The sequence below is a fragment of the Haliotis asinina genome, chromosome 9 (genome assembly GCF_037392515.1).
Source record: "Haliotis asinina isolate JCU_RB_2024 chromosome 9, JCU_Hal_asi_v2, whole genome shotgun sequence".
In the NCBI taxonomy this organism is placed as follows: Eukaryota; Metazoa; Mollusca; class Gastropoda; order Lepetellida; family Haliotidae; genus Haliotis; species Haliotis asinina.
In genome coordinates this window covers 63539366-63567231 of record NC_090288.1, presented here as the reverse complement: position 1 = coordinate 63567231, position 27866 = coordinate 63539366, and the positions used below count along the sequence as shown (strand labels likewise).

The 27866-nt window shown below is 40.1% G+C and overlaps 2 protein-coding genes across 3 annotated transcripts in view; one reads left to right on the top strand and one right to left on the bottom strand.

The window, feature by feature from the left end:
- Nucleotides 1–1684: 1684 nt before the first annotated feature.
- On the bottom strand, nt 1685–16805 carry LOC137295600 (tRNA-dihydrouridine(20a/20b) synthase [NAD(P)+]-like). Of its 2 annotated transcripts, none has more exons than XM_067827032.1 (9): nt 16501–16805; nt 11753–12011; nt 10845–10966; nt 9260–9335; nt 5663–5704; nt 4968–5108; nt 3833–4041; nt 3609–3694; nt 1685–3048 (listed from the first exon to the last, which is right to left on the bottom strand). In XM_067827032.1, exons 2-9 carry the CDS (start codon nt 11908–11910, stop codon nt 2884–2886), a joined length of 999 nt encoding a protein of 332 aa, XP_067683133.1. In that variant the 5' UTR covers nt 11911–12011; nt 16501–16805; the 3' UTR covers nt 1685–2883. The 2 variants fall into 2 exon arrangements, with proteins under 2 accessions (XP_067683133.1, XP_067683131.1); XM_067827030.1 differs by having other exon boundaries at nt 16596–16671.
- Nucleotides 16806–16824: 19 nt separating this feature from the next.
- The window catches only part of LOC137295599 (conserved oligomeric Golgi complex subunit 5-like), a 41101-nt gene continuing 30059 nt past the window's right edge, over nt 16825–27866 (top strand). The window contains exons 1-2 of the mRNA XM_067827029.1: nt 16825–16879; nt 24141–24280. Of these exons, the coding sequence (XP_067683130.1) occupies nt 16843–16879; nt 24141–24280 (177 nt within the window). The 5' untranslated portion in view covers nt 16825–16842. The remainder of the gene's footprint in view (nt 16880–24140; nt 24281–27866) is intronic.

Below are 27866 nucleotides of genomic sequence, written 5' to 3'. Positions count from 1 at the left end.
CAACAAATCAAATTGGCGAAGCGCGTGGATATCGTGAAAGAAGGGTTAATGATCATTATTGGGCCACAAAATGATTGGAATTTCAGGCAACACATAACATGTGACCGTTAGCTGAACAATCGTGAGGTCCAACAACTCATTTTTCAGCGATGTCTTAAGAGCCACACGTGATTGTCAATCATTGTTCAAGTTTACAAAACAAACAACATGTCTCAACCCCGCATGCATCAATACACGCCATGACGCGTCGTCTCATTGATGACGTCAGGCGTCTGATGACGGGTGGTGGGATTCTCTGCCACTCTTCTCTCAGGGCACGTTCCATCTCATCTCTCGTCACAGAAGGCTGTTGATCATTCCTTAACCGTCTGCTCAGATGGTCCCACAGATGCTCTATGGGGTTCATGTCGGTGAACATGCAGGCCAAGGGAGAACAGCAACATTGTGGCGGTTGAGGAAGTCCTGTGCCAATCTTGCTGTGTGGGGTCTGGCATTGTCATGTTGAAACACTATCCCCTGTGGCTGGTTCCGCAAGAATGGAAGCACAACTGGGCGCAAAACCTGCTCTCTGTACTGACCAGGTCAATCTTCTGTTACCCACAGATCCCTCCCCAGACCATAACACCTCCCCGTCCAAACTGATGGACCTCTCGGAGTGCATGGTGGTGCTAAGCGTTCACCTCTTCGGCGATAAACTCGTTGTCTGGCGTCGTTCTGGAACAACTGGAAAAGACTCTCGTCAGAAAAAGTACTCGGCGCCATTCTCACACTTGCCAGATTCGAACTTGCCTTGCCCATTGTAACCATCGGTGTCGATGTTGTGCTGTCAGGAACATTCCTCTGAAGGGACGGTAGGGTCTGATGCCTGCAGCACGAAGTCGTCGGAGTACTGTGTGTTGGCTGATGCGATGTCCGAGCGCTGTTGCAGCCATCGCCGTCTTCAGCATACCAGACTTGATGTCCACTTTGTAATATACGGTCAGTTGGACCAGTTCCGACTTCTGAGCTTGAAGGCTTGTTCCATAGAATCGTTTACAAACTTCCCTGCACTAACAACCATACTGTTCACACTGTAGAAAATACATACAATTTAATAAAAACAAGATTGATGATTAATTTTGTGATGATAATCATCCACAAACCTGGCCCTCGGATGACCTGATATGTTATGCACGATGAGAAGCAAGAGTTAACTCCCTTCATATATCTTTCAAGGCAGATAACTCTGGAATAGTCTCTTTGCAGCCTTTCCAAATCACTACATAAATGTATGAAGTCTAAACAGCACACCATTGTCCCTCACTTAGTCAGTTGACCACTAAAATATGTGTGTAACAGTTGATACATGTTAACTGCCCAACACAAGGTACATTTCTTCCACTATTCATGGCAGCAGAGTTCAAGTACGGGATGAAAACTTTGATCAGTAAACAAGGATGTGTGTGTAAGCTGAAAAGCTGGTTTGATTTATTAGGAACCAAAATCGTTTGCTTGTATTCTTGTTGTGAGCAAGTTTTCATGAATATTTACACAATTACTGAGACACCAAGGACGATGCTCTGGGATTCAGACCCTAGTCCCAACATACTGGGACGTGATATAAGCTGAGTGAAATTTGACATTGCACTGTTGAGCTATCCATGCCTGATTCATCAAAAACTTCATTAAAGTCAGTAAGAATTCCTTTTAAGAATTTATTACTCCTGGCACACAAAATATACAGTATAAATATTGTCTTGAGAACTATACATGTCAGCATATGTGGGTGAAGTTCTGAAACTACATGGGACAAATAATGTGGGAAGTTGTAAATGATCATGAAATATATACAACAGAATGATCTTATCTCAGCTGCTTCAACCAAACCACAGATCCTACCTGTCCACCATTATACAATTTAAGAAACAAACTCTGATAACAATCATACGTAACCTATCTTACAAGCAGTTTAGTGAAGGACTGACATGATATCACTGGTGTAAAGGTAATTCTGTTTTTCTAGGGCATTATCATTTGCAGAAGCCGGAGGTCTTCCATTAACTCATGGACGAAGGAGGGCAGTCAAAAAGACTGACGGGTTCTGCAAGTGATAATGCCCTGAAAGACAGCATTACCGTTATTATAACTAAAAATGGATAGCATTTTTAATAAAACAACAATAAAAACAACATTGGTTTTGAAGCATTTACTGTAACAACAAATGACAGAAGTCACTAAAACACTTTGTACAAATGTTTACACATCACAGGTGATGTCACTACCGAGAGTGACAACATTTGACCATGAGCTTTGCCCATACTACCAGCCACCATTGTTTTCAGTGCTCAACAACGTTAGAGTTCCAGTCAGTTTTTTCAGCGCTGAATTTTGTAATTTATGGTACAATTGTGATCGTTGGCACTGGCAAGAAAGTGCATAATGGTACAGGAAATGTGACAAATGTGAGTCAGAAGTATCGTCAATAATGAACCCAAGTTCAAATGAGCTGTAGGTGATTGAACATAACAGCTAAGCTACTGATGATGTCACCTAACTAGGGGCTTGGTAATGGCCTGTTGTCAAGCATTTTGCAGGCATTATCAAGTTTCTGTGGCCTGCTCATTTCTGATCACATGCAAGCATTCTAATGATAATTCTATCCATTTTTAGCGGGACCTATATCAACCCCTGAAACAGGTACATGCAAACTGAACACTCATTTACACAAGCATTTATAACAGTACTTATTCTAAGCTCCTGGCAATGATACATATCTTGTGAGTCTTGTGAGAAAATTGTGGAGCACATTAGAGTCTGATCATTCTAGTTTTCTATAGCCACGTGTCTCCCCACAGTAGGTGTCTTGGGCCACTGTTGTTTATGTCAGAAGCCCAGTAGTTGGTGTCACGAAATGCTGTAGTTGGTGTTGAGGTAGTCGAGAACACTGGACATGCTAGTGAGGGAGTTGAAGTAACGGCGCTCTGCACGACACAGGTTCTGCTCCAGCATGTACATGAGGTGATGGTGGAAGTTGGAGAAGGGTGCTCCTAGACTCAGACCCAGGTTCACCTACAGGGAGACACAGGAACTGTAGACTGACTGGACATGTCAGACAGATGTGGCAGGAAAGCCTGAAGTGATGCAGGTTTTTCAGACTTACCACCTCAGTGAAGATGAGCATTTTTATAACATGTCAGGGCATGAATTGACACAACATTGGGAAAAATTGAGACTAAAATGACCTTTACATAACTGAATAACAATATAAGGCCAGTAGGAACTGAGAGAATATGGACAGTCTTAAGCACTGACAAAACTGGAGTGAGTGACTTTAGTTTAACACAAGCAAGCCTGACTACCCAATCCCGTAAGTCAACTCTTACGACAAGCATGGGTTACTGAAGATCAATTCTAACCTGGATCTTCATGAGTGACAAATATGGAAACATAATCAAAGCAAACCAGGTTTTCAGCCGATGATCAGTAGTGTCTGGTGTGCCAAGGGAACGCATAAGATAGGAAAATACCTCTGACTTGGGAATTTGTGTTGCATTAACACTGAAGGTGGGTCTTGGCCATATTATGACTCCTGGATGCCATGCCAACAGGGAGTGTGACCAGATACCTACCCACTCATTCACACACTGCAGGGGTGTCTCTGTGTGGCCGGCATACATGGCAGGGTTAGACAGCATGCCCCGCGCAGACATCACACCTACAACACCGCAACATCATAATCATCATCACATCAACATCATTCTGCTTTGTTTCCAATGAGGACCACATCTCTATGAAAAATGATATCCTTACAATGTAACAGGCAGCAGACAAATATGTAAACGCATCAACTCACCATCAACTCCTGTCCTATCACGGACATCTGACACATCATCCATGGACTTGATGTCACCATTGGCAACCACGGGTACACTAACGCTGTCCTTGATAGCCTTTATGGCGTCGTAGTGGACAGGTTGGCAACGCTCCTCCTTGGTGCGACCATGGACGGATATGAACGAGACACCAGCCTTCTCCACCTTTTGACAAAGGTCAACTGTGTCCCTGGGATGAATGAGTGAATAATGATATAGGAACACTTAGACAAATAACTCGCACACCAAGCAGGTCATTGACTAGCAATGCTAGAAATAGTCACCACAGTCAACAAAACCTTCCATTACTTACATCACTTGTTCTACGTCCTCACTCTAGAAGTCTGTACTCACTCTAGAAGTTAGTCTTCATGTACACACAGCTGAACTCCAAGTCTTGAATTTCACTGTCACCCTCAGTCAAGTCACTATGGTCTAGTCCAACTGTTTCTATACTTATAATTTTTTACAGAATATGTCAAATTTGATGTCTTTAATGTCAGTTATTGCACACTACTACAGTTCCAAGTGTTCAAATAACTCTCAAGTTTTCACACTTTGATACGAGTCAGATTTTGTATCAAGCATTATTACCAGGGAATACAAAGGTATCAAGCACTAAAGGCGAAAAGCGTTCTAGGGCTAAGGGGCATTGAGTCAGATATGCCAAAAACAGTACAAATCTATCTTGATGTTTCTCTTGTCCATTTGAGACAATGGATGAGACAAATAATTTTAAATAATAATTTTAATTAAACAATTCATCTTAAAATGAAATCATATGAGCACTCCTATGTCAAACAAATCTGTAAAGGTGCTAACTGGAAAATGTCTTTGGCATCCATGAAAACCAAGCATGTTGTCAAACATCTTTCATTTTACCAGCCTCTTGACTACATGCTTTTACAAATGACCAAAAATACTGGGTTTCCTAAAGATCCAAGAGCCACACTACTTCATCAAAAAGGATAAACATATGTTGTCACATTCCTTAACGTATTGAATATCTTTTCCTGCAGGAGGTATGACTTTATTCATTGTAACATAACATAACACAATGTAATACACAGTTATAAACATTATCAGTGACATACAACAAAAGACTGATGAAGTTACCTGATATTTTTATGTATTCGTATTTTCACTGATACTGTAAATTCTTCCTCGGGAACTCTAGCTCTTGCTTCCTTCACAATATCACACATCAGCTCTGGTTTCTTGATGAGGCAAGCTCCGTAGCCATCAGCCATCGCCCACCTGGAGACGTCAGGAGAACAGGAACACATACAATGTTTGTAACAACATCTCAGGGCTTACAGATCAACATCTACCATTGCCATGTTATCACTTGTTCACCAGCAAGCCCCTCAATGGGTGTGTGTGTGTGAAGTTTGTTTTACGTGGGAGTCAGAAATATTCTATTATTCATTTGTAGCAAAACTGGAGCATAATAAAGTCTGGGACAGGTAAGGCATTGTTGCTGGCACAGGTAGCCTTTTGTCTCTGCAGCAGAACAAGTACAGTGACACACAGTGGGCCAGGTCAAGCACTGAGACCTGAGCTCTGTCTTCGTCCCATTTTTGTCCAGTACGTGATTGTTCAACAGTTGCTGACAGCTTGAACACTGTGATCAAGACTGAGAAGTGGACTCACCTTAGGTTACCACGCTATGACACACCATGTTAAGAAGGCTTACATTTGTGAATCAAGTTATACTGTGTGCCCCCTCATCCAGCTGTCAGTAATAGGTCTGTCACAGTCAGTGCCTTGAAAGTATAACATGTGAAACCAATGTAAGAAATCACACATACCTTTGAGGACAGCCACAGTTGAGATCCACACCATCTGCATATCTGAAACAGCCAACCATGAAAAAAAACAAAACATAGATAACAACATGAATCTCCATGTTGGTACAGAATAATCTATGTAGCCCCAGGAATAGTAACCGTGCTAACTATTATTAACCACCACTTCCCAAGGCTCCTACATCCTCATGATGACTGGTCCTGTCTAGAAGCTATAAACAAGGACTTAAACATATTACTGCTATAAGTAACTGTATTGCAGTGAATGCAATGTCAAATCAAAATGTCATCATATCTCACAAACTAAAAATATAAACAATATCATACTGATCATCACATAACAATATGTTTTGCCTCAATTGCTAAATGATTCCACCATGATTATTGAACACTTGCTTCTGATCGGTTGATTGCTATGAATGAGGCTGTTAAATATAGACTGCAAGTAGTCTGATTTTATTACTGCTTCATCTCCTGCTTGTACTGGTTGTAACACTTTTGTAATACTTGTATCCTTGAATATTGTTTGTTTTTCAACGCACTAGTCCACAATACTGAAGCTAGAAGGTGGCGGTCTGTAAATAACTGACTTTGGACCTGACATTTCCAGTGATCAACATCATGAGCATAGGGATGCAATGACATGAATTGAAGAATGAAAGAGGTAGTCAACTTCAACATGGTTTAAACCCAACAGTCAGTCATGACATCTCCCACAATCAAATTTCAAATGTGATAAATCTTGAAAAATGTAAGACCCAAATCCATCTGCTTCATTCCAAATTTGTCAATTACTTGAACAGTTTTGAGTGATATTTGGAATATCAGTGTCTAGCACCAGGGCACTAAACCCAGGATGTCAGACAGCATGCCATCTTAGTGGCTAAGACCAAGACTGCACTGTCAACATCACACACAGACGTGTACAGTACACAACACAAGGCCTAAGTCTCCCACGCTGTCAACATCACACACAGACGTGTACAGTACACAACACAAGGCCAAAGCCTCCCACGCTGTTAACATAACGCACAGACGTGTACAGTACACAACACAAGGCCTAAGCCTCCTACACTGTTAACATCACAGACGTATACAGTACACAACACAAGGCCTAAGTCTCCCACGCTGTTAACATCACGCACAGACGTGTACAGTACACAACACAAGGCCTAAGCCTCCTACACTGTTAACATCAGAGACGTATACAGCACACAACACAAGGCCTAAGCCTCCTACACTGTCAACATCACACACAGATGTATACAGCACACAACACAAGGCCTAAACCTCCTAGCTGTTAACATCACGCACAGACGTGTACAGTACACAACACAAGGCCTAAGTCTCCCACGCTGTTAACATCACACACAGACGTGTACAGCACACAACACAAGGCCAAAGCCTCCTACACTGTCAACATCACGCACAGACGTGTACAGTACACAACACAAGGCCTAAGCCTCCTACACTGTTAACATCACGCACAGACGTGTACAGTACACAACACAAGGCCAAAGCCTCCTACACTGTCAACATCACAGACGTGTACAGTACACAACACAAGGCCTAAGCCTCCTACACTGTCAACATCACAGACGTGTACAGCACACAACACAAGGCCTAAGTCTCCCATGCTGTCAACATCACACATAGACGTGTACAGTACACAACACAAGGCCTAAGCCTCCTACACTGTCAACATCACGCACAGACGTGTACAGTACACAACACAAGGCCTAAGCCTCCTACACTGTTAACATCACGCACAGACGTGTACAGTATACAACACAAGGCCTAAGCCTCCTACACTGTCAACATCACACACAGACGTGTACAGTACACAACACAAGGCCTAAGCCTCCTACACTGTCAACATCACACACAGACGTGTACAGTACACAACACAAGGCCTAAGTCTCCTACACTGTTAACATCACGCACAGATGTGTACAGTACACAACAGACATGTACAGTACACAACACAAGGCCTAAGCCTCCTACACTGTTAACATCACACACAGACGTGTACAGTACACAACACAAGGCCTAAGCCTCCCACGCTGTAAACATCACAGACGTATACAGTACACAACACAAGGCCTAAGCCTTCTACACTGTTAACATCACAGACGTGTACAGTACACAACACAAGGCCTAGGCCTCCTACACAGTTAACATCACGCACAGACGTGTACAGTACACAACACAAGGCCTAGGCCTCCTACACTGTCAACATCACAGACGTGTACAGTACACAACACAAGGCCTAAGCCTCCTACACTGTCAACATCACACACAGACGTGTACAGTATACAACACAAGGCCTAAGCCTCCTACACTGTTAACATCACACACAGACATGTACAGTACACAACACAAGGCCTAAGCCTTCTACACTGTCAACATCACAGATGTGTACAGTACACAACACAAGGCCTAAGCCTTCTACACTGTCAACATCACAGATGTGTACAGTACACAACACAAGGCCTAAGCCTCCTACACTGTCAACATCACACACAGACGTGTACAGTACACAACACAAGGCCTAAGCCTCCTACACTGTTAACATCACGCACAGACGTGTACAGCACACAACACAAGGCCTAAGCCTCCTACACTGTCAACATCACGCACAGACGTGTACAGTACAGAACACAAGGCCTAAGCCTCCTACAGTGTTAACATCACACACAGACGTGTACAGGACACAACAGAAGGCCTAAGCCTCCTACACTGTTAACATCAGACACAGACGTATACAGTACACAACACAAGGCCTAAGCCTCCTACACTGTCAACATCACAGACGTGTACAGTACACAACACAAGGCCTAAGCCTCCTACACTGTCAACATCACACACAGACGTGTACAGCACACAACACAAGGCCTAAGTCTCCCACGCTGTCAACATCACACACAGACGTGTACAGTACACAACACAAGGCCTAAGCCTCCTACACTGTCAACATCACAGACGTGTACAGTACACAACACAAGGCCTAAGCCTCCTACACTGTTAACATCACACACAGACGTGTACAGTACACAACACAAGGCCTAAGCCTCCTACACTGTTAACATCACGCACAGACGTGTACAGTACACAACACAAGGCCTAAGCCTCCTACACTGTCAACATCACACACAGACGTGTACAGTACACAACACAAGGCCTAAGCCTCCTACACTGTTAACATCACACACAGACGTGTACAGTACACAACACAAGGCCTAAGTCTCCTACACTGTTAACATCACAGACGTGTACAGTACACAACACAAGGCCTAAGCCTCCTACACTGTTAACATCACACACAGACGTGTACAGTACACAACACAAGGCCTAAGCCTCCTACACTGTTAACATCACACACAGACGTGTACAGTACACAACACAAGGCCTAAGCCTCCTACACTGTTAACATCACGCACTGACGTGTACAGTACACAACACAAGGCCTAAGCCTCCTACACTGTCAACATCACACACAGACGTGTACAGTACACAACACAAGGCCTAAGCCTCCTACACTGTTAACATCAGATTCTGTACACTCTTACCCCTTGAAACACATTGAACACAAATACATACGGTGACACAATTTCGGCAGCATCAGCAAAATCTTTGGGTTTACTTGCAGCAAACTGTACAATGAGGGGTCGATCATCTGTAAGATACCGTCATTGACTGAGTAGATGCAAACCTGGATGATTCTGGCATTATATTTCTTATTTTGACTAATACTTGAAACCCATCCATCAGTGCTGACCAGTCAGTGTAAGTACCTGCCGAGTCAACATACCCTCTACAGTTGGTTTCAGTTTCAGACAAAGTTAGAGTAGAGTAGTCTGTCTCACAGTCACTGAACCACATTATTTTGCCGACTGCCAAGTCTTCTTTGCAGTAGTAAAGGCGTAAATGAAACAAGTCTAGATTTCTTCAGGTTCAGGGTCTGTTAACATTTGCAAAAACACTAACTGACTTTGGGGGTCGGGTTACAAAGTAAACATATCTAACTGCCATGGCTGGCCGGACCAGCATCCTCACCAGTGGTCTGGAATCTTGTCTCACATCTTTATCTGTCAGCTCTTAATTAACAAGCACACCGGGTGACACAAGCTATTGTGGACCGTTTCTGGCCTTGAAGAGACAAATGAAGCAAAATGTTGGGGAAAGGTTCCACCTGAATAATATCTTGTAAAAAGTATTGTTTCATTGACTGACGTGAGTCCACATTTGGCAGCCCAGCTGTCAATGTGGCTAAGGGTTGAGCTGGAGGTAAAACCAGAATTATATTTTTGCTTCTTGTATAGGATTATTGTGTGAACCTCTGTTGTGGTTTGATACACTCACTTTATCTAACTGCCCAACAGTAAAACTGTCAATATGGCAATATGGCAAGGGTCTATTTCCACACAGGTAACATGGTCAATCCGATTGATACCTATTTTCATATTATACAAATGGAAACTTTTGAATTTTCAGACAAGTTTATATTTCTAAACAAATTGGTTGGTGTTCCCATCCTTTGCCATCCAGGCTCCAAGTGACATTGTTGGCTGCAAGTTCCAAACTGTAAACTGTTAGGCAGTAGGGGAACTATACAGGACTGCATGAGGTAATGGCAGCAGGGAGAAAGGACATGGCTTAACACGGGGCGGCCAATAAACATGCCTGTCTTTCATGCTGTTATCTGATGATGTGACTTCTAACTGGTAATAACCCCAGCACGTGTAGCCCAAATGCAGGTGTTAGAGACTAGGTCTTGCATTTATCAAAGTAGGTCAGAGACATAATCACCATAAGTCCAGGATGCAAAGATAGCATTTTTATTTAGAAACACAAACTACGATAAATGTCCTCCTAACATGGTTTAACATTTGAATGGTTGAAAGGGTATATGAAGAGAGAACAATTTAACCACTTGATTACCCCACTACCCCTACTACTAAGAGTAAACACTGTAAAGGGGTGGAGAGTGACGTGATACAATGACACATTGTGGGGAACAATATTACATGTGTCATAGCCTATTTCTTGTTACTTTCTAACTATGTCAGACAATGTTAGATTTAAATAATCACAAATACTACTTCGAACTCATGCCAATGTGTTCACTGCAAATAAGAGAAAGAAAAGTTCCAAATAGTAAATATCACCGGTTAGAGAGACATACGTTTACAGGTTGTAAAATCACTGTCCCTGGCTTTCTGTGATTGTATGAAACTGTCCGAGATGATCATTGGAGTGAAGGCGATATCACAGTCGTACTTCCTGACCAGCAGACGGAATGGGAGTCTGCAAACAGAGGAGGATGTCACATCAATACCCTCATTATATCATACCTGTGATGTGACCTGAAGTACACCTTGAGATGTTATGTAAATGGATTAGGATTTTCATGATTATGAATGAGCTTCTAGTATACATATGAATAGAATGGACATGTGCAAAAATATATTTCAGTCTGAGAGACACAGAAATATTCATTGTACCCATTCTTGAGAAGGGAAAAACTCAAGTAATTAAGAAAATGCAAAATGTGACAGTACAGTGGTTCATTACCATGTTTACCATATGTAATCAAGTCAGGACCAGACAATCCAGTGATCAACAGCATGAACATCGATCTGCGTATTTGGGAACCGATGTCATGTGTCAACTAAGTCAGCGAGCCTGACCATCTGATGCCGTCAGTTGCCTCTTAGCTGAGCACAGTCGCCTTTTATGGCAAGGATGAGTTGCTGATGGCCTTTTTCTATCCTGGACCTCTGCGGGTATCCTGTAAAGACTACTGAAGTCAATGTTTATCACATTCATTATATGGATACAGTATACAACACGTAGGATCTCATCTACACTCAAAGGGATTTATGACTAAAGAAACATCTTAACGTCTGTTTATCTCCATCAGTACAAATCACTGACTTGATAATACTGGATGGGCAATTTTCGTGAGGAGTCAGCTGATGCAGTCTCCCATGTAGGGCTCCTCATATCTTTTATCAGAGAGATATCATATTTCGGGAAGGACTTAGTTTCAATGGCAATGCAGGATGACTGAAAAAGGAGAGAAATACATACTTTGAGTATCTAACCATGGGTGCACACATCTTGACGACTTTCTTCTCGGAAAACAGTTCCAGTGGTTTTTTCCATGTAAATTCTGTTTCCGGACCAGCATGGCTACTGCGGTCACAACACAACGTAACACCGGACATCTCCGCCCTCAGGCTCTCCATACTGGGCGATTACTGTAGCAGTAATTCTCTACAACATCTTCCTCATGTTCTCCCTCACTCACTCCTCAGGACATGTCTGTCATCTGCATCCCCAGCATCACCTGAGTCAACATGTTCATACATGGCTTATTGAAGTGGTCAAGTGGTCAAAACAGTCTGCCAGGGGTGTTTGCGGGCTTCACAACTTTACAGACCTGCCTGCTGATCAAGCTGTCCCAGTGCCATGTGTGGTAAACACATCCAAAACTAAAGATATCATCAATTGTGCAATTGGAACAGCAGTCAGAATGATTACAATTTAAATTTTGTGGTAACTTTTACTTTATGTATTTTGTTTGTGTCAGCAACTTTCAGCTAATGGCACAATTAATTATTTTTGCTTTTTGCAATTTACAGGTGCACATCATGGATGCAGCCATATCATGCAGAAAAGACTGTTATCCTCCAACCACTCCCAGTAGTATTACTGTTCAGTTGTTGGGTAGCTTATCTTTTATCTCATGTGCTTGCTCAGGTATGGTACCAAATCTACCATTCAACCAAGCAAATGAATAAGCACTTCTCTTATCACTTCGTAACTTCAGCAATTTTGTATTGTCTTATACTCATTAAGTTTAATATTTCATATCATTTTATTCCCCTTAAGGTGGGGTGCGGGAGGGGTCTCTCTTGTCACTGTGGAGTTTACTGACCTGGATACATTCTTACTTATGTTTTGGGGGTTAATAAACTTGACCCAGTGTGAATCTCCTTCTGTTTCTTTTTATTCCACCACTTCTACCTTGAATAGTAAAGCTGTAAAGAGAAATGTACCATAGCCTTTGCCACACATCTGAATACAGGAATGTACCATAGCCTTTGCAACACATCTGAATACAGGAATGTACCATAGCCTTTGCCACACATCTGAATACAGGAACGTACAATAGCCTTTGCCACACATCTGAATACAGGAACGTACAATAGCCTTTGCCACACATCTGAATACAGGAAGGTACAATAACCTTTGCCACACATCTGAATACAGGAACGTACAATAGCTTTTGCCACACATCTGAATACAGGAACGTACCATACCCTTTGCCACACATCTGAATACAGGAACGTACAATAGCTTTTGCCACACATCTGAATACAGGAACGTACCATAGCCTTTGCCACACATCTGAATACAGGAACGTACAATAGCTTTTGCCACACATCTGAATACAGGAACGTACCATAGCCTTTGCTACACATCTGAATACAGGAACGTACAATAGCCTTTGCAATACATCTGAATACAGGAACGTACAATAGCTTTCGCCACACATCTGAATACAGGAACGTACAATAGCCTTTGCCACACATCTGAATACAGGAATGTACAATAGCCTTTGCCACACATCTGAAGACAGGAACATACAATAGCCTTTGCCACACATCTGAAGACAGGAACATACAATAGCCTTTGCCACACATCTGAAGACAGGAACATACAATAGCCTTTGCCACACATCTGAATACAGGAACATACAATAGCCTTTGCCACACATCTGAATACAGGAATGTACAATAGCCTTTGCCACACATCTCAATACAGAGACATACCATAGGACAAGTCGATTCTGCATTGCACCATTTTCTTGATTGGAACTATATCGCTGTTATATATGATGCATATGGTTGCCTTATAAATGAAACATGCACATACAGTAAGGAATATTTCACGATGCACAATACCGCTCTCAATCACCTGTGTGAATGGCACAACTACATACTGTTTTGGTTTGGGGTTGTGGAATATGGACTTCGTTTCTGTTAGGGTACCTGGTATACAGTTCTTCATCTTGATTTGTTCAGGGTACATTTCTGTATACAGAAATGTATTTTGGTATGTGTCTTAAGTAGCTATTCCAACAACAACCCTTCAACTCAAGTAGGTACTATTGGAGGATTGAGCACACCTGGGATTTGCACAAACACTCACAGAGTGAGGCACCAAATCCACCACAAAGCCTGAAGTCTAACTATTTTCTTGTTGACAGCATGCTGAACACACAAGCTTTCAATACAGTTGGAGAGGAATTATCAATGCCATTTTCATAACTTTATTACGGGAGACGCTGCATTGGGGGTAGATGCTTGCTTCCTCATACGACAAAAGGGGGTGCTACTCTTAAAGGGGCACTGATGCGGAGCGAATAATGCTTCTCGCCAACGGTCTAATTACGAAAGCAGACCGCAAATTGGTCAGTGCCCACTCCTTCGACCGTGACGGACTAAGGAACTGGGCTCCTGTCCATATTAGCAAAATTTCTTCACTTAAACAGTCAGGAGGCCGGATGCCCATCACATGCCATTTGTTTAAAAATATCCATGGTATTCCCTGTCTGATCGTAACCATATATCCCAGCAGTGTAGTTCTTTTCGGATGCTTGGATGGTATACTTACTGATCCAATTTGATCCTATTTCTGTGTTTTTAACCTCGATATTTAATCATGTTACATGAAAATATGATGTCTACAGGCACGTAGCAAGCCATTTGTTTCAGTACGGAAGATTGCAAAGCTGTATATTTAGGTAGTTTTGAGTGTTGGTTGAGCTGTGATAGCAAATAGCATACGTAAATTTTTGTAGCTATGGTAGCTACAATGGTTTATTATTTATGATAATAAAACACACAGTTGATTTATTTGAATTCGTAAACAAAAAAACGATGACCTTGGCTTTGGTAGAGAAATCAGAAAATTGTCTTACGTACAAAAAAACTTATTTCACTTATTTACGAAAGTAATGCCTGTGTGTATTCCTTATGTAACGAAATTCCGTTGGTATCCTCAAAACAGTTTCGGCCCATAAGTGTTTTCAGGCTGCATGCGACACAGAGATTACATCTTCCTTGCTGTAACTCGCGTTTGATGGTGTAAACCTACACGTGTTATTTGTCATCATTCTCTTGATGGTCAATTCATGAATTTATAACAGGTATAATTAGTAGCAACACCACTTCGGTTACTCAACAAAGGTTCCCATTTGGCATTTCTCCTGTCTGGAGTAAATACTCAACATTATAAATTAAGGTCTGTAATGGCAAATGTATTGTATGTTATGTAATATGTGCATGTAAGTGATGCAAGAGGGTTTATCACCTGAGTTACAAAAACAAACATCGATCAAAGGATTATCCGATAACACACTGATTGATTAATTACTTTTGTTCTTCTAGCGGATTTGTCAAAGGGCAGTGTGTGTAGATGACTACACCCTGTCGTAAAGTGTGAGTGCAAAAACAACATCCTCCCTTCAAAGAATTAACCACCCTTGCGTTGATTGATTGATTGCTCAATATTGGTCAACTAAATTACTTAGAATAGTGGACATCATACAATTAGTTGCCAGGTGTGCTATCTTGGGAGACCAATGAGAGGTTTATCTAGTTCACCAACGAAAGACGTGAAACGATGTGTTACTTTTTCGCAAATGAGACAGTTGTAAGACACGCGACACAGAGCAGGATTATTTACCAGCTGCAGATGAATGGAATACGATTTCTTTTACGTGGATATTGATGGATACATTCCTGAACAAGGTAGTAGCCTGACACTGTTGCTGTAAAATTAGTCTGTTTTACGTTCATTATTTGCATTTTGTTTTAATTTATTTGTTGTAGCATTCAGCAGAATCTATATGACAGAAAACACACACTAGATCGCGTATGTGTGTGAAATAGGATCCACATTGGCAATCTATACAATGTATAAATGTTGCTGTTATGTTAGAAATTTACTATGAGTATAAGCAAATCGTGTGTTCTTTTATTAATTTTCAGAATCATACAAATATGACAATAAACTAATTAGGGTTATGAGACAAAATATAGAGACGTACATTGGCTTCGTTATTTTTCCGTCCTAATAGTTTTTTACCATTTCTACCACTGGCAGATGATTAACCTTCTAAGTGTTTCATTTGTTTTCATAATACATTTGTAATGAAGTACAATTGACTTCACCTCAGTTGATCTGTCTATAATTAAACTATCAATTGCGCTTACGGACTGCGCAGCAGAGGTCACGAACCAGTCACGAATTCTGGGATATCATCCGGGTACTCACGGGAGAAAAACAATAACAAAAGTTTACACCAGTCCACGGAAAATGCTCCGCATCAGTGCCCCTTTAAGCATATACCACGAAACATCCGAGAAACATCGCCGAGAATATCATTCATTGATGAAGGTGTAATAATACACACTAAAATTGTGTTCCTCATAAAAGAATCCTTGACACTCATAAATTCTGCCCCTTATGTGCACCACTTGTGAATGCCATTCGAAGACTTGATAGATTTAATGATCTAGAGTTGATACTTGCAAAATATTGTTCTGACCAAACAGAACCGTGGAGACTACATAGGATTCAGTCGTACTGTGATTCCACATGACAGATATGAAGACCGGTCAACGATCATCTAATGTTGTTGTTTGCTCCTAAAAGTTGGACTATAAACCAGGATTTATACGCCTGCAAGCATCTGAGGAAAGTTAGCGCTCGTAGACCAGCGATCAGCTGTGACTGAAGGGTTACTGTAAGGCAAAATTGTGTACCTCTCTGACCAGGGAAAAACAGATCCTGGAGTACCTTTCGCACTTTACGTTACACTATCGTGTAGGGTTAAAGTAACCAGATGCAAGGTCCATACCTGTGGGATCAAAATAAGTTTAACGTTGTAACTGCACTCGGTGAGCAAACCACATGGGTTTGTTTTCCTTTTGAATAACGTCCTTGACCTTTATGCCAAATAAAATAACTTTCAGAGAACTCACAAAAATGCGTATTTTACGGAATTCCCATATTGTTTGATAAGATCGATTTGGAGCAAGTGTCATATATCTTAGTACTAACATAGTTCGGCATATTCCGGCTTCGTTCGGAATAACGGAAGTAAGATGGATGCCGACGTGTTACACTTGTTGGAGAGCGATGGTGAGTATATTCACTGTGGGGTAATTCCACAATGATTCATTTGAAGTCGATAACTGATTTAAAATTTCCTTACCAAGGGGTGTCTGCCAAAGTTTTCTGAATATGGCAAACGTATTTCATCTGATACGGGCTGTCATTTTTGTCGGAGATAGTGTTTACATATTATAGCAGATTTATCTCCCTTTACGGACATGTTCTAAACATGAAGATTTACACGCTACGTTTGCTGGTTGTGAATTGAGTAAATTAGTTTGAAGCATACATGTCATTACATAGTAAGAGTTCCTCCCATTCCACAATCCCAAATACATTTATAAATTGATGTATACTAAAATTATTAGCAAAACCTAACACCACCATTACTGGAGGACTCCCCCAAACAACTAAAACCATAGTTCATATGAATAAACTCGTATTCCAACCAAGGCCTACATCTCTGTATAGCGCAAAGTGCGTCAAAGAAAATTCACTCGCCGGCTAGACATCGAGCACACCTTGGACTTGGTTTAGTGCGAAGTCGTCTAGTTATATGCTGGACTACTAAAACCAGTGATAATCTACAACAGGGATAGGTCATTCGCTTGCTTTCTTTACCATTTGTACTAATTAACGTGTGCCTTGTCATGCTCCAACGCACACAGGGACTTGACTTGTTTCCAGAGCTACTTCAGCTGTGTTTAACAATTACACACTAACAATTTTTTTAAGTCAGAAAACTATTACTATTACCAGAGACCATATAATAGAGGGACGGCCCTCTCCAACAGTTTACCATTAAACATCAGCGCTACGGTCTGGCATGTAACTGATACACATCGACACCCTGCTGCTAACTTCCGGTTACCGGAACACATGCGCAGCAGATGCGCAGACATTCGCAAATGAACACTCTGGTAACCACGTAAACAATATTGCGTAATATCCGGACCGAGAGTTAATTCCTTAGCTGGATTTCACCGGCTGCGACTGACAGTCAAAGATTACATGAACAGCTCCAATAAACTGATTACAATAATCGTAATCTTTATCTTGTCTCTCAGAAGATGTCAACTTTTCAACTGTCCCACATGTCAACTGACAAAATCGCTGAAAATGTGTATCGCTCGCGAAATCCATGCCGTTTTAGGCCAGTCATGTAACAGTACTGTTGTCAATATCCCTGATGTTCGCTGAACTTCATCACATAACCTCTAGATTTTGTTTTAAGCATCCGTTGCCACTGGTTGGTGGTTCACTAAATGACGCTATTAGTCTCTGATTTTGATTTCATATTAATTTGCGTAACTCTATGAAGCTGATAGTCCCAACGAAACACGATTTCATGTTATCCACGAACGTTATGTGGTACAGTAATGTTTGTTTGAATGCCAGTTTGGGGCTGACAGTGATAACGCTTTCGGAGCCGTACCGAGACATACGCACATTATAATATGGTTTTTTTCGCAAAGGAAAGCTACTCAGAACTACTAAAGCCACGAGGACCATTTTCACAAACGTCAATGTACAACATTACATACAGTAACTGTGTATAGTTGATTTTGTGACCATTTGACCGTTTCTTTCACAGTAGATTGAGAGGGAATGAAGCAATGACTTGAGAACTTGAACTTGTCATGATATAAAGGTCATGAGGCATCCCCCCAAACACACCACCCGATGAAATTAATTATTTTCATAGGGTTCATAACTTTAATTTTGTGTCATGGTGACACTCACCATGAAAAATTTGTCACATACCTTTCCGAAAATACCGGAATTGCAACTGACTGGGACTGTGCAGGTGTGATTGTGATGTTATGTTATATGTTTTATAAAAGAACAATAAATGTATATGTATTGCTAAATACAACTATTTAGATAATATTCTTTCAAGCTTTCATTAAAAACAAATATGAATGTCAACTGTTTGAAATTGAGACTAACACTAAAGAATATACTAATTTTTTAAAATATTAAAACATGATATTGTAAATGAAAAATATCAAATCTGTACACAACTTCATCCACGGATATCTTTAAGAGAATAACCATCAAACCACAGTTTCAAACCTGATGAAAAACACAGTTCAAAGGTCTTGCGTCTTGCAAGTGATGTTCAAATGATGGATGCCTGAAAGATAGTGTATTTGCAACCCTATGATGGATGCATCACAGTCAGGTTCAATACTTGGTCATGATCTGATTCAAACTGTAAAAGCCCTTAGTAGAGATTCCCATGTCACAAACGATTTTATAGTTGAAGACAAAACTAAGTTATCTGGACAGTCAATTTCTTTATTTATTTCATAGTTATTGTGACAATAAAGTTACACTATGTGTTCAATGGGTTTTGCCATTGAAGCTCATTATCAAGCTCTCGAGAGGTACTTTGGATCATATGTCATCAGATGCGCATACAGGAAGATTTTATTTAGAGTATGCACACCTGTATAGAAAAAGTCAGCAGCCATCACAGACTTATTCACATCTTCACCCAGTTTTTGCTAAACCGCAGAATTAATGGCAGAACAGCCATCATAATCTGTCTGTTCCTGCTGGCATGGGGTGTCTGTGCGTTCATCAGTGAGGTCAATGAAGAATGACTTCCACTGTTTGTCACATAGTGCATCTATTGAACTGAAAAAAGGAGAGGAACAATTTTGATATTAAAGAAAAAATAACATGAATTCAGTGCTCTAAATACTTGTTGAAATTATATGATAGCTGGTTGTCAATGCTCTTTCAAACAAGATCTGTTTACTTACTCTCAAGATGGGAATATTGCACTTAATTAACACTTAATTAACGTTTTGATATTTCAAACTTTTTTTCTGCAGATAACGGATAATACAAACACCTATAGAATAAATAAATACCAATAACTACAAATTATCAACTTTTTATCAACAATTTTTCATCCAATGAAATGATTTCTTTGGTGTGCACCCTTAGTTAACAGTGACACCATTTTGAATATTACTTCCCTGCAATCAAGAACTGTTCATTGAACTTTCTTTTTCCTGGGCATCTACAATAAGTTTATGCTATTATTGGTGTAATGATATAAGTATAAAGTTGAATAAGGTACTTTAAATCATAATTGAACTTCATTAAGAAGAAAAATGATCAAAACAGAAAAATATATTATTTCATGAAAAATAAGGATATTTGCTACAAGCATAATCATCACAATGAACAAAAATGGAAATATGTACAATTATGTACAACCCACAAGTGCATGAGACTTTTGAAGAATGGATTAAACATATATTTGGGTCATATTAACAAACAAAATTAATGTTGTGTCGTCTGCTACATGGTATCTGAAATGTGCAGTACATGATACAAATGCGGGTTTACGTAAAAAATCATAAAAAATAAACTACCGATCATAGCCATATAAATTTAGTACCAAGCAAAAGAGGAATTCGCCGTAAATGTTCACATACTTATTTTAAAAATGCTAGTAGTAAGCTGTTATTGTGAAAGCGTGCGGAAATCAAGTGTTGTGAAGTAAATATTTCAGAAAACATTCACATTTCGTCGTATTGCAGGAGTCAAAATAAGGAATTATACGTCCTCCACAGATTTATAAATACCACTAAACCAAACTTTATCTAATCTGCTTTTATTACATCCCGGTATCTAAGGATTGGTATTGAAAATTAGTAGCTGTTATTGAAAATCAAAATCGAGACTTCCGCCGATTTTGCACCGCCGCCATTGTCCTCACAGACCAACGATCACACATGACAGCATTCATCAAATACAAAGACATGTATACGCTTTAGCACCACTAAAAACCTCAGATGCACTCTTACAAATATATGTATGTACATGAGAATAAATGAGAAAAACTAAATCTTACCTTTGTTATTAAAATACGCAAAATCTATGACTGAAGTGAACACACGTTCCTCGAAGCTTCCGGATAGGCTGCGCAGTACAAGCCGTAGCGCGGATGGTTTCGAGCATTGGCTTGAGGGCCGTCCCTCTATTATATGGTCTCTGCTATTACTGCAAATACCTTTCAACTAAAGGTATGTTTCCCTTCTAAAAATTAATACGAATGTGTGAAAGAAGTTTTTATTGGCACAATTTAGTCTATGTTTGCGGTGAATCAAGAATAGAAGCCAGTGAGCTATAACATACCGACTTGAAACTTCACTACAAATCTACTGTCCTAACACAGACACTTATACCATTATTTGACTTAAACTGAAGTGTCAAAATAGTTAACTTATCTTCTACATGTAGGATTTCAGTTGTTAGAACACTCAGCGAATTTAATCAGCTGCTGAAAATAAACCGGGCACAATCTTAAGTACTACGCTGCCACCATATTTGGTACACTGGTTACATAACGACCCGAGACATACGTTCAGGGGCTTTTCGGGGTGTTTCTTCTCCCTCTCTATATAGGCTCCCTGCTATAGCTAAAAGCCCCCCAATGAAGTACTATATGTAGGGCTGATTCCTGGTTGAACCTCTTAGTGTTATGTCTCTTAGTCTGAAGAAGAAAGGGTATTGGGGAGCGGAAGAAACTATTTCCCATTTGTTTGCTGTTGATTCATAAAGTTACATAAACCAAAATATAGACTACTTCATACCAGTCATGACTACAGGACTACATCTGTCTAAGATGGCCTTATAGTTGTACTCAAATCCTCTTGCCTCTGAATCAAGTTAATGTGTTATGACCCTAAATCTAAAGCAGTTAGTCCATTGATGTACAATCTAATTACATGGTCATAAGAGGTTTCTCCCTATATCCACAGACTGAACCTGATGTATGATGATGTTCTAATTTTGAATTTGGGAATATGGGGTGTATGTGTTACAGGGAATATGTATAATCAGGGAATATGCGTAATCCCTGAAAATTTCAGGTAATATGTGTAATGTCTGAAATGTTCAGGAATTATACATATTCCCTGGTTTTAGGAGAGTTTTTTAGATATATTTCCTGAAACTGTTTGCAAGATTAAATCCTTCACTTATTATTGTTGCTACTCCAGTTTTTGATCATGTTGATGGAGGATTTATTTCTCACACAAGTATGACATAAAATGAGACAGGAACATGTTCAAAGCAAACAAGATCGCCAGGTACATGTATTTCTTTGTTTTTTACATGTGAGTGAATGAGTGAGTGAGAGAGTGAGTGAGTTTACTTTTACTCTGCACTCAGTGATATTCCAGCTATATGGTGACAGTCTGTAAATAATAGAGTCTGGACCAGACTGATTACATGTGCTAACCAAGTCATTGAGTCTGACCACGTGCACCCGATCTGGTTAGTCACCTCTTACGACAAACTGAGTCACGTTTTACTGCAGGCATAGGTTGCTGAAGATGTATTCTATTCTATTATTGTGATCACACAACTATTCTGATTGCACTACTTCATCCGAAATGTTGCTAGTACAGTCATTAAATTGTTTTGTCTCAGGAAGGTTAAAGTTTTTTACATCAAAGGTGTCATACACAAAAACAAGAACAAAGCATATTCATCGACAGGGAGTGGGAAATCTTGCACTACTTCATGTGAGATGTTGTTAGTACAATATACTAACAAGCTAAAAGTTCTATTTTTACGTCAGTGGCGTCACACACAAAACAAAAGCAAAAACATTTAACCTTGCAAGCATTTCAGGGAATATGTCTAAAAAAATCTCCTAAGACCAGGTAGTATGTATAATTTCTGAAATGTTCAGGTATTATGTATATTCCCTGTAACATATACATTACATTTGCAGAGATTAGGGGATAAATATTGGCCCTTGAGCAGTACAGTCTGAAATATTTCAGACTGCCGCCATATAGCTGGCCTATTGCTGAGTGCTGAGAAACACTAAACTCTCGGGTACAAGTGACTCAGACAAGCTGCTATCACTAGTATCAGACATATCCAAGGCCTGAGTTGTTAATTTGGGCATTTCGTAATTTTCATTTGACTTGGCACGTATATGAATTTTGCAAACAATATGAATTACAAAAATGCAGAATACCAATATGAGCATGATAAATATAATCTAGGATTGCCTCAGAGGCAATACTGACGGTCTTCACACTTCCCCCATACACCCACCGTGGCTATCTTCACTTCAACACTTTCTTTGGACGCCAGCTAGACCGTCCATTACAGTGGTTTTTAGATTAATTTGGCACTGATTCAATGCTGCTGGCACACACACAAAATTCACAACCTGCAGAAAAACGAGGAAGGCACAGGCATATATACAAACTACAGGAAAGATTAGAGCCTGACATTTCCCGAACACTGATTGTTGTGATTGTAGACATAAGAACAGCGGAAGGACGGCCTGTCATAACTTCCCAATTGCGCAGATCGATGCTCATGCTGTTGCTCACTGGATTGTCTTGTCCAGACAATCATTGACAGACCACAGCCATAAAAATGAAATATTGCTGAGTGCGGCGTAAAACTCAACTTACTCACTGTTACAGAATTGACTATTTCCTTAACGCTCATGTATTTCTGTGACCATTCAGTGCTAAGCCAGCGTAATGCAGGTGAAGAGAAACTCGAGTTCTAATTAGACTGTGCCATAGCGGCGTTAAAAATAGAAATCTCTTTGTCAGTACAGCATGGGAACATTTTGTTAAACCTTGAGTTGATTCTGGCTGGAAATGCGAAATTGTGACGTAAGTATTGATTTTTACATAACCATAATGTGATGCAAAGATGTTCCCCATTCAATTATCTACAGTTTGGTACCTTAAATGGTGAAATCCATCGTGTTTTCACAGAGTTATGACATTTTTATGAACCCTATAAAAACGCGTCTTTGAAAATTTGACCAACTTTCAAGGGTGATAACTCCAAAACTGTTCAAGATCTCAAGATGCCTTGAACAAGTTAAGCTTTCCAGGGTATTTGCTTTCTAATGGTGTATCAAGAAGATTTTCAAAGACAAGCACTGTCAAAATGCAAAAGTCAGCGAAAATTGCATGTTTTTTAAAAATAGCGCAAAATTTCACTTGCTGGATTTTTGCATGTTTAATCGATGGGGAATGGGGTTGTCTACATTGAGTGAAAATTTGGTCCATTTGTCTCTTTTAGTTTTGGAGATATTCAGGGAGAAAGATTTTCACATTCTGGGTTGTCTGCCCTTACCGGAAGTCAGGATTTTTTGTTCATTGTACATCGTGCCAGTGGTTAGGTCAGGAGAGCTGGCTCAAAAATCATACAAATAATAATAATATTTGGATAATAACAGTGTGTCTTCCAGACGTTATGAGTATTCTTGCTGCTGCAGATGTTTTCAAGAAGTTCCTGGAAGAGTCCTTTGATGTCAAGGCGCATGCAAACAGAGCTATACAAGGCCTGGCTATCTCCGAACAGCTGGGAAAACTAGCTGAGGGAATCTCACTGTTAGACAAGGAAATACACTCGCAGGTAAGACAAATACTTCTTGACAAGCACCTGTAAACATTATTGCAAGTGTGTAAATCCAGGAGAGGCAGCCTGCATGTCAACAAGGCAATCTCCGCTATTGGTGGGACTTCAGTAAACTGCAAGTCACCAAGAGTGATGAATAACTAAAGGTTAATTTTAACTCATGATCATTAATCCAATATCTACCTCATAATCAAATGCCTAAAAATCCTAAAATCTTTTCTTAAATCAGTTTATGTTTCACTTGCTTAGTTGACATACCACCGTACAGGATCACATTACTAGTCATGTGACCATGCTGATTGATTTATTTTTATGGCACACCAAAATCGATTACATTAAATTGGCAATGAATTGCAAAATTCATTTCTATTAATTCTAAACAGAAACTAGTGCAGTTGAATTATTTTGTTTGTAGAAGCTTATGAATGCCAGAGTGGCCAGTTACTGGCAGTGTAATCAAGAGGCTCTAGATAATGCTCATCAGGCCGTAGTTGGATGTGGAATTCTAGGAATTTCCATCTCATATACTATTCAGCAAGATAAATTAAATGGGAAATCTACTTCTGCTGGTGTTTTGTTCTCAGCATCAGTTAAAATTGTTTTGAAGCAAGTCAAAAAGGGAAATTGTTTATCATCTCAGAAATTTGAAATATTTGACTGTAGAGTGGATGTTTTGGGCATACCTTACTGTCACAACATCGCTAAAAATATACAGCCAACAAAATGATCGAAAACATGTGAAGTCACGTCCGGCGAAAGTTTGAGATTGCTTTGACTGCAGTGGCTGATTAACGATGGAAAACGCATGATATACATGGGAATGTAACTGGTTCTGAAATATATCATTTTGTCTGAATGTAGACTGAACGATATGAAAAGATTGTATTCATTTTTCGTTCATAAACAATTCTACTGCTATCCGATTGAAAAGTCATGATGCTAGGATAATAATATGATATGTGTGATATAATTAACAAAAATATCTGACAGAGACAGGATGCATATTTCCAAAACTTTATAATTTTCTTATCCTGACTCAGGCTTAATTGCTTGTCTCCCTCTTCTATTCGAAAGTTAGTAGAACACTTGAAATCCCTTGAAGTTCCTTTCTTCAAAAGAGGACGTAAATTCACACCCACCCATGAGTACCCCCACCTTTCCTCTATGTTTTGGCACCAATATTGGTCACATGACTGGCCATATTTGTCACTGTCTCTGAAAATTCAACATGATTCAACATGAAGGTTCAACATGATCATACATGCTGATACAGCTAACTTCCATCTCTTTGACATCGTCGATGACTTGAATCTCTAGGTAAAGGCATGCCACATTCCAGATGCATGCAAGATCATGGCAGACTCTACATCACATCCTGTACAACCATCTCCAGCAGAGTGGATATGACATGAGTCGTTTCGACTCATCAGTCAGACATCTGTTTGCATGGACAAGAGTCAGCATCTCATGGGAAGGAAGGAATGCTTACACATTCTTGCCTTCCAGTCTTACTACTGAAAGGCATCAGAAACATATAATCGATGACGATGCTGCAACTCACTTGGTCGTACCTACTGGCCAGTGAGAGAATGGTTCCCAGTACTCAGCGAGGAGCAAGGACAACCATCACTGAGTCTCCCAGAGTGGAAGAAACTTCTCGTCCATCCACACACCAAACAAGCACACATCAGTCAGACGTTGTTCCAACTCCACGTATGGATTGTATCTAAGCCTGCTTGAAACATTGAGGATCAAACTAAAAGTGCTTTATGGTTCAACTTCTTTATTATACAAGGTGACCATGTATAATAAAGAAGTTGAACCATAAAGCACTTTTAGTTTGATTCTCCAACTTCTAAATGCCTTTGTGTGACCTTGTATAATAAAGAAGTTGAACCATAAAGCACTTTTAGTTTGATTCTCCAACTTCTAAATGCCTTTGTGTGACCTTGTATAATAAAGAAGTTGAACCATAAAGCACTTTTAGTTTGATTCTCCAACTTCTAAATGCCTTCGAAACAACATTGAGGATACTCCACTAGAGCGGTGAAAGCAGTCACCTTAGCTCTACGTAGATATACTTGCAACTTATTCAACAATAAAGGGATGTGTTTTGAGACATAAACCAAGCAGAAGAGCTTTACAGCATTGAAAGTCACACATCCTCAAGTAGCGGACTACTTATGTCACCAACGGCATACTAGGGGACTTAAAGATTCTACACTATCAACCTTCTTAGAGACACTCAGCTTCGTCAACACAATGAGATTTGGGATCTAGCTGCTGAAAGTGCCAGAATCACTTGCCCTACTACACTCGTTTTAGCTTGAAGACAACCAAAACAGATTCAAGGCACCAGTTTAGGACATGAATGTTGTACTCCAACATCTCACCACTGACATTTACGAGCCTCTAGATCGGATATCCTTTAAACTGTTGACACCTTGCCCTAACAGCACAGATGACAGAAATGCATGCTCTGAACTTCAGTTGTACACGATTTGACAAGGAGACAAAGTTCAAGAGCCTATTTGTCCTCCTATCTACTGTGACACCTACAGAAGTATCCTGCAACACTATCTCAGTATGGATAAGAGCCGTTATACTGAGGGCCTACAAAGCAGCAGGATTTGAACCTCCACGAGCCTCCAATCCACTAGAAGTAAGAACCTTAGTGTCAACACCTGCTCTACATGAAAATAGCTCGCTTACAACAATAATGGAAGGCTGCTTTTGGACATCATCCATGGTGTTTGCCAACCACCATCTACATGACATCATCACCGAGGACATCGCTGGCATTCACCAGTTTGGGTCACTTGTTGTACTACAAGAACTAACAGTTCCTCAAAGTTTCACTCATTCCTTTTTTATCATGAGTGATGAAGACCCTGTACTTGCAAAAGAGGTACTCGTACATGAAGAAGGGTCACAACTCTATGATAAGGAAGAAAGAGTTGCTTTAGATAGCTAGTTGGAGGAAGAAACTAGTATATCTAAAATCTCACTCTTTATCACGTGACTTGTTGAGACCAAGACGTTTTGCAGGGTAAAATGGTTGAGAATCCCTGTGCATGTCTCGAAGAGACTAGTATGAGTGATTATTACCCTGTACTGGTAATGAAGATACTTGTACATGATGAAGGGTCATGACTGATTGGAAATCTTGACATACAGTTGCATTAGACATAAGCAGGTTGCTAGGTAATCTATGTATCATCATGTTCCAGTCAACGAATGCTTCAAGAGAAGACAAGTTTTACTGGATGTGATTCCCCTATCTCACAGAGGAGTATTGGGAGAACTGGACTGCTGGCCATACTTAAATGACAGTGAATGGAATCCAGCATGGCCTGACCCACTGCCATTTTAGTTGGATTCTGTAAGCATAATAAGCATGAGTCGGGATAAGAAAAAATATTTTATACTTATCCTGACTCGTGATGTCAAGTCCTCCCAACCGCTCCCCTCCCTTCTCAGGCATGGTGAATTCCCACTAATTCTTGTGTTCGGCTTGTGGAAGTCACTATGAGTCAGGATAAGTATAAAATACCAATCTTAATACAAAAATGACGTTTTGGTA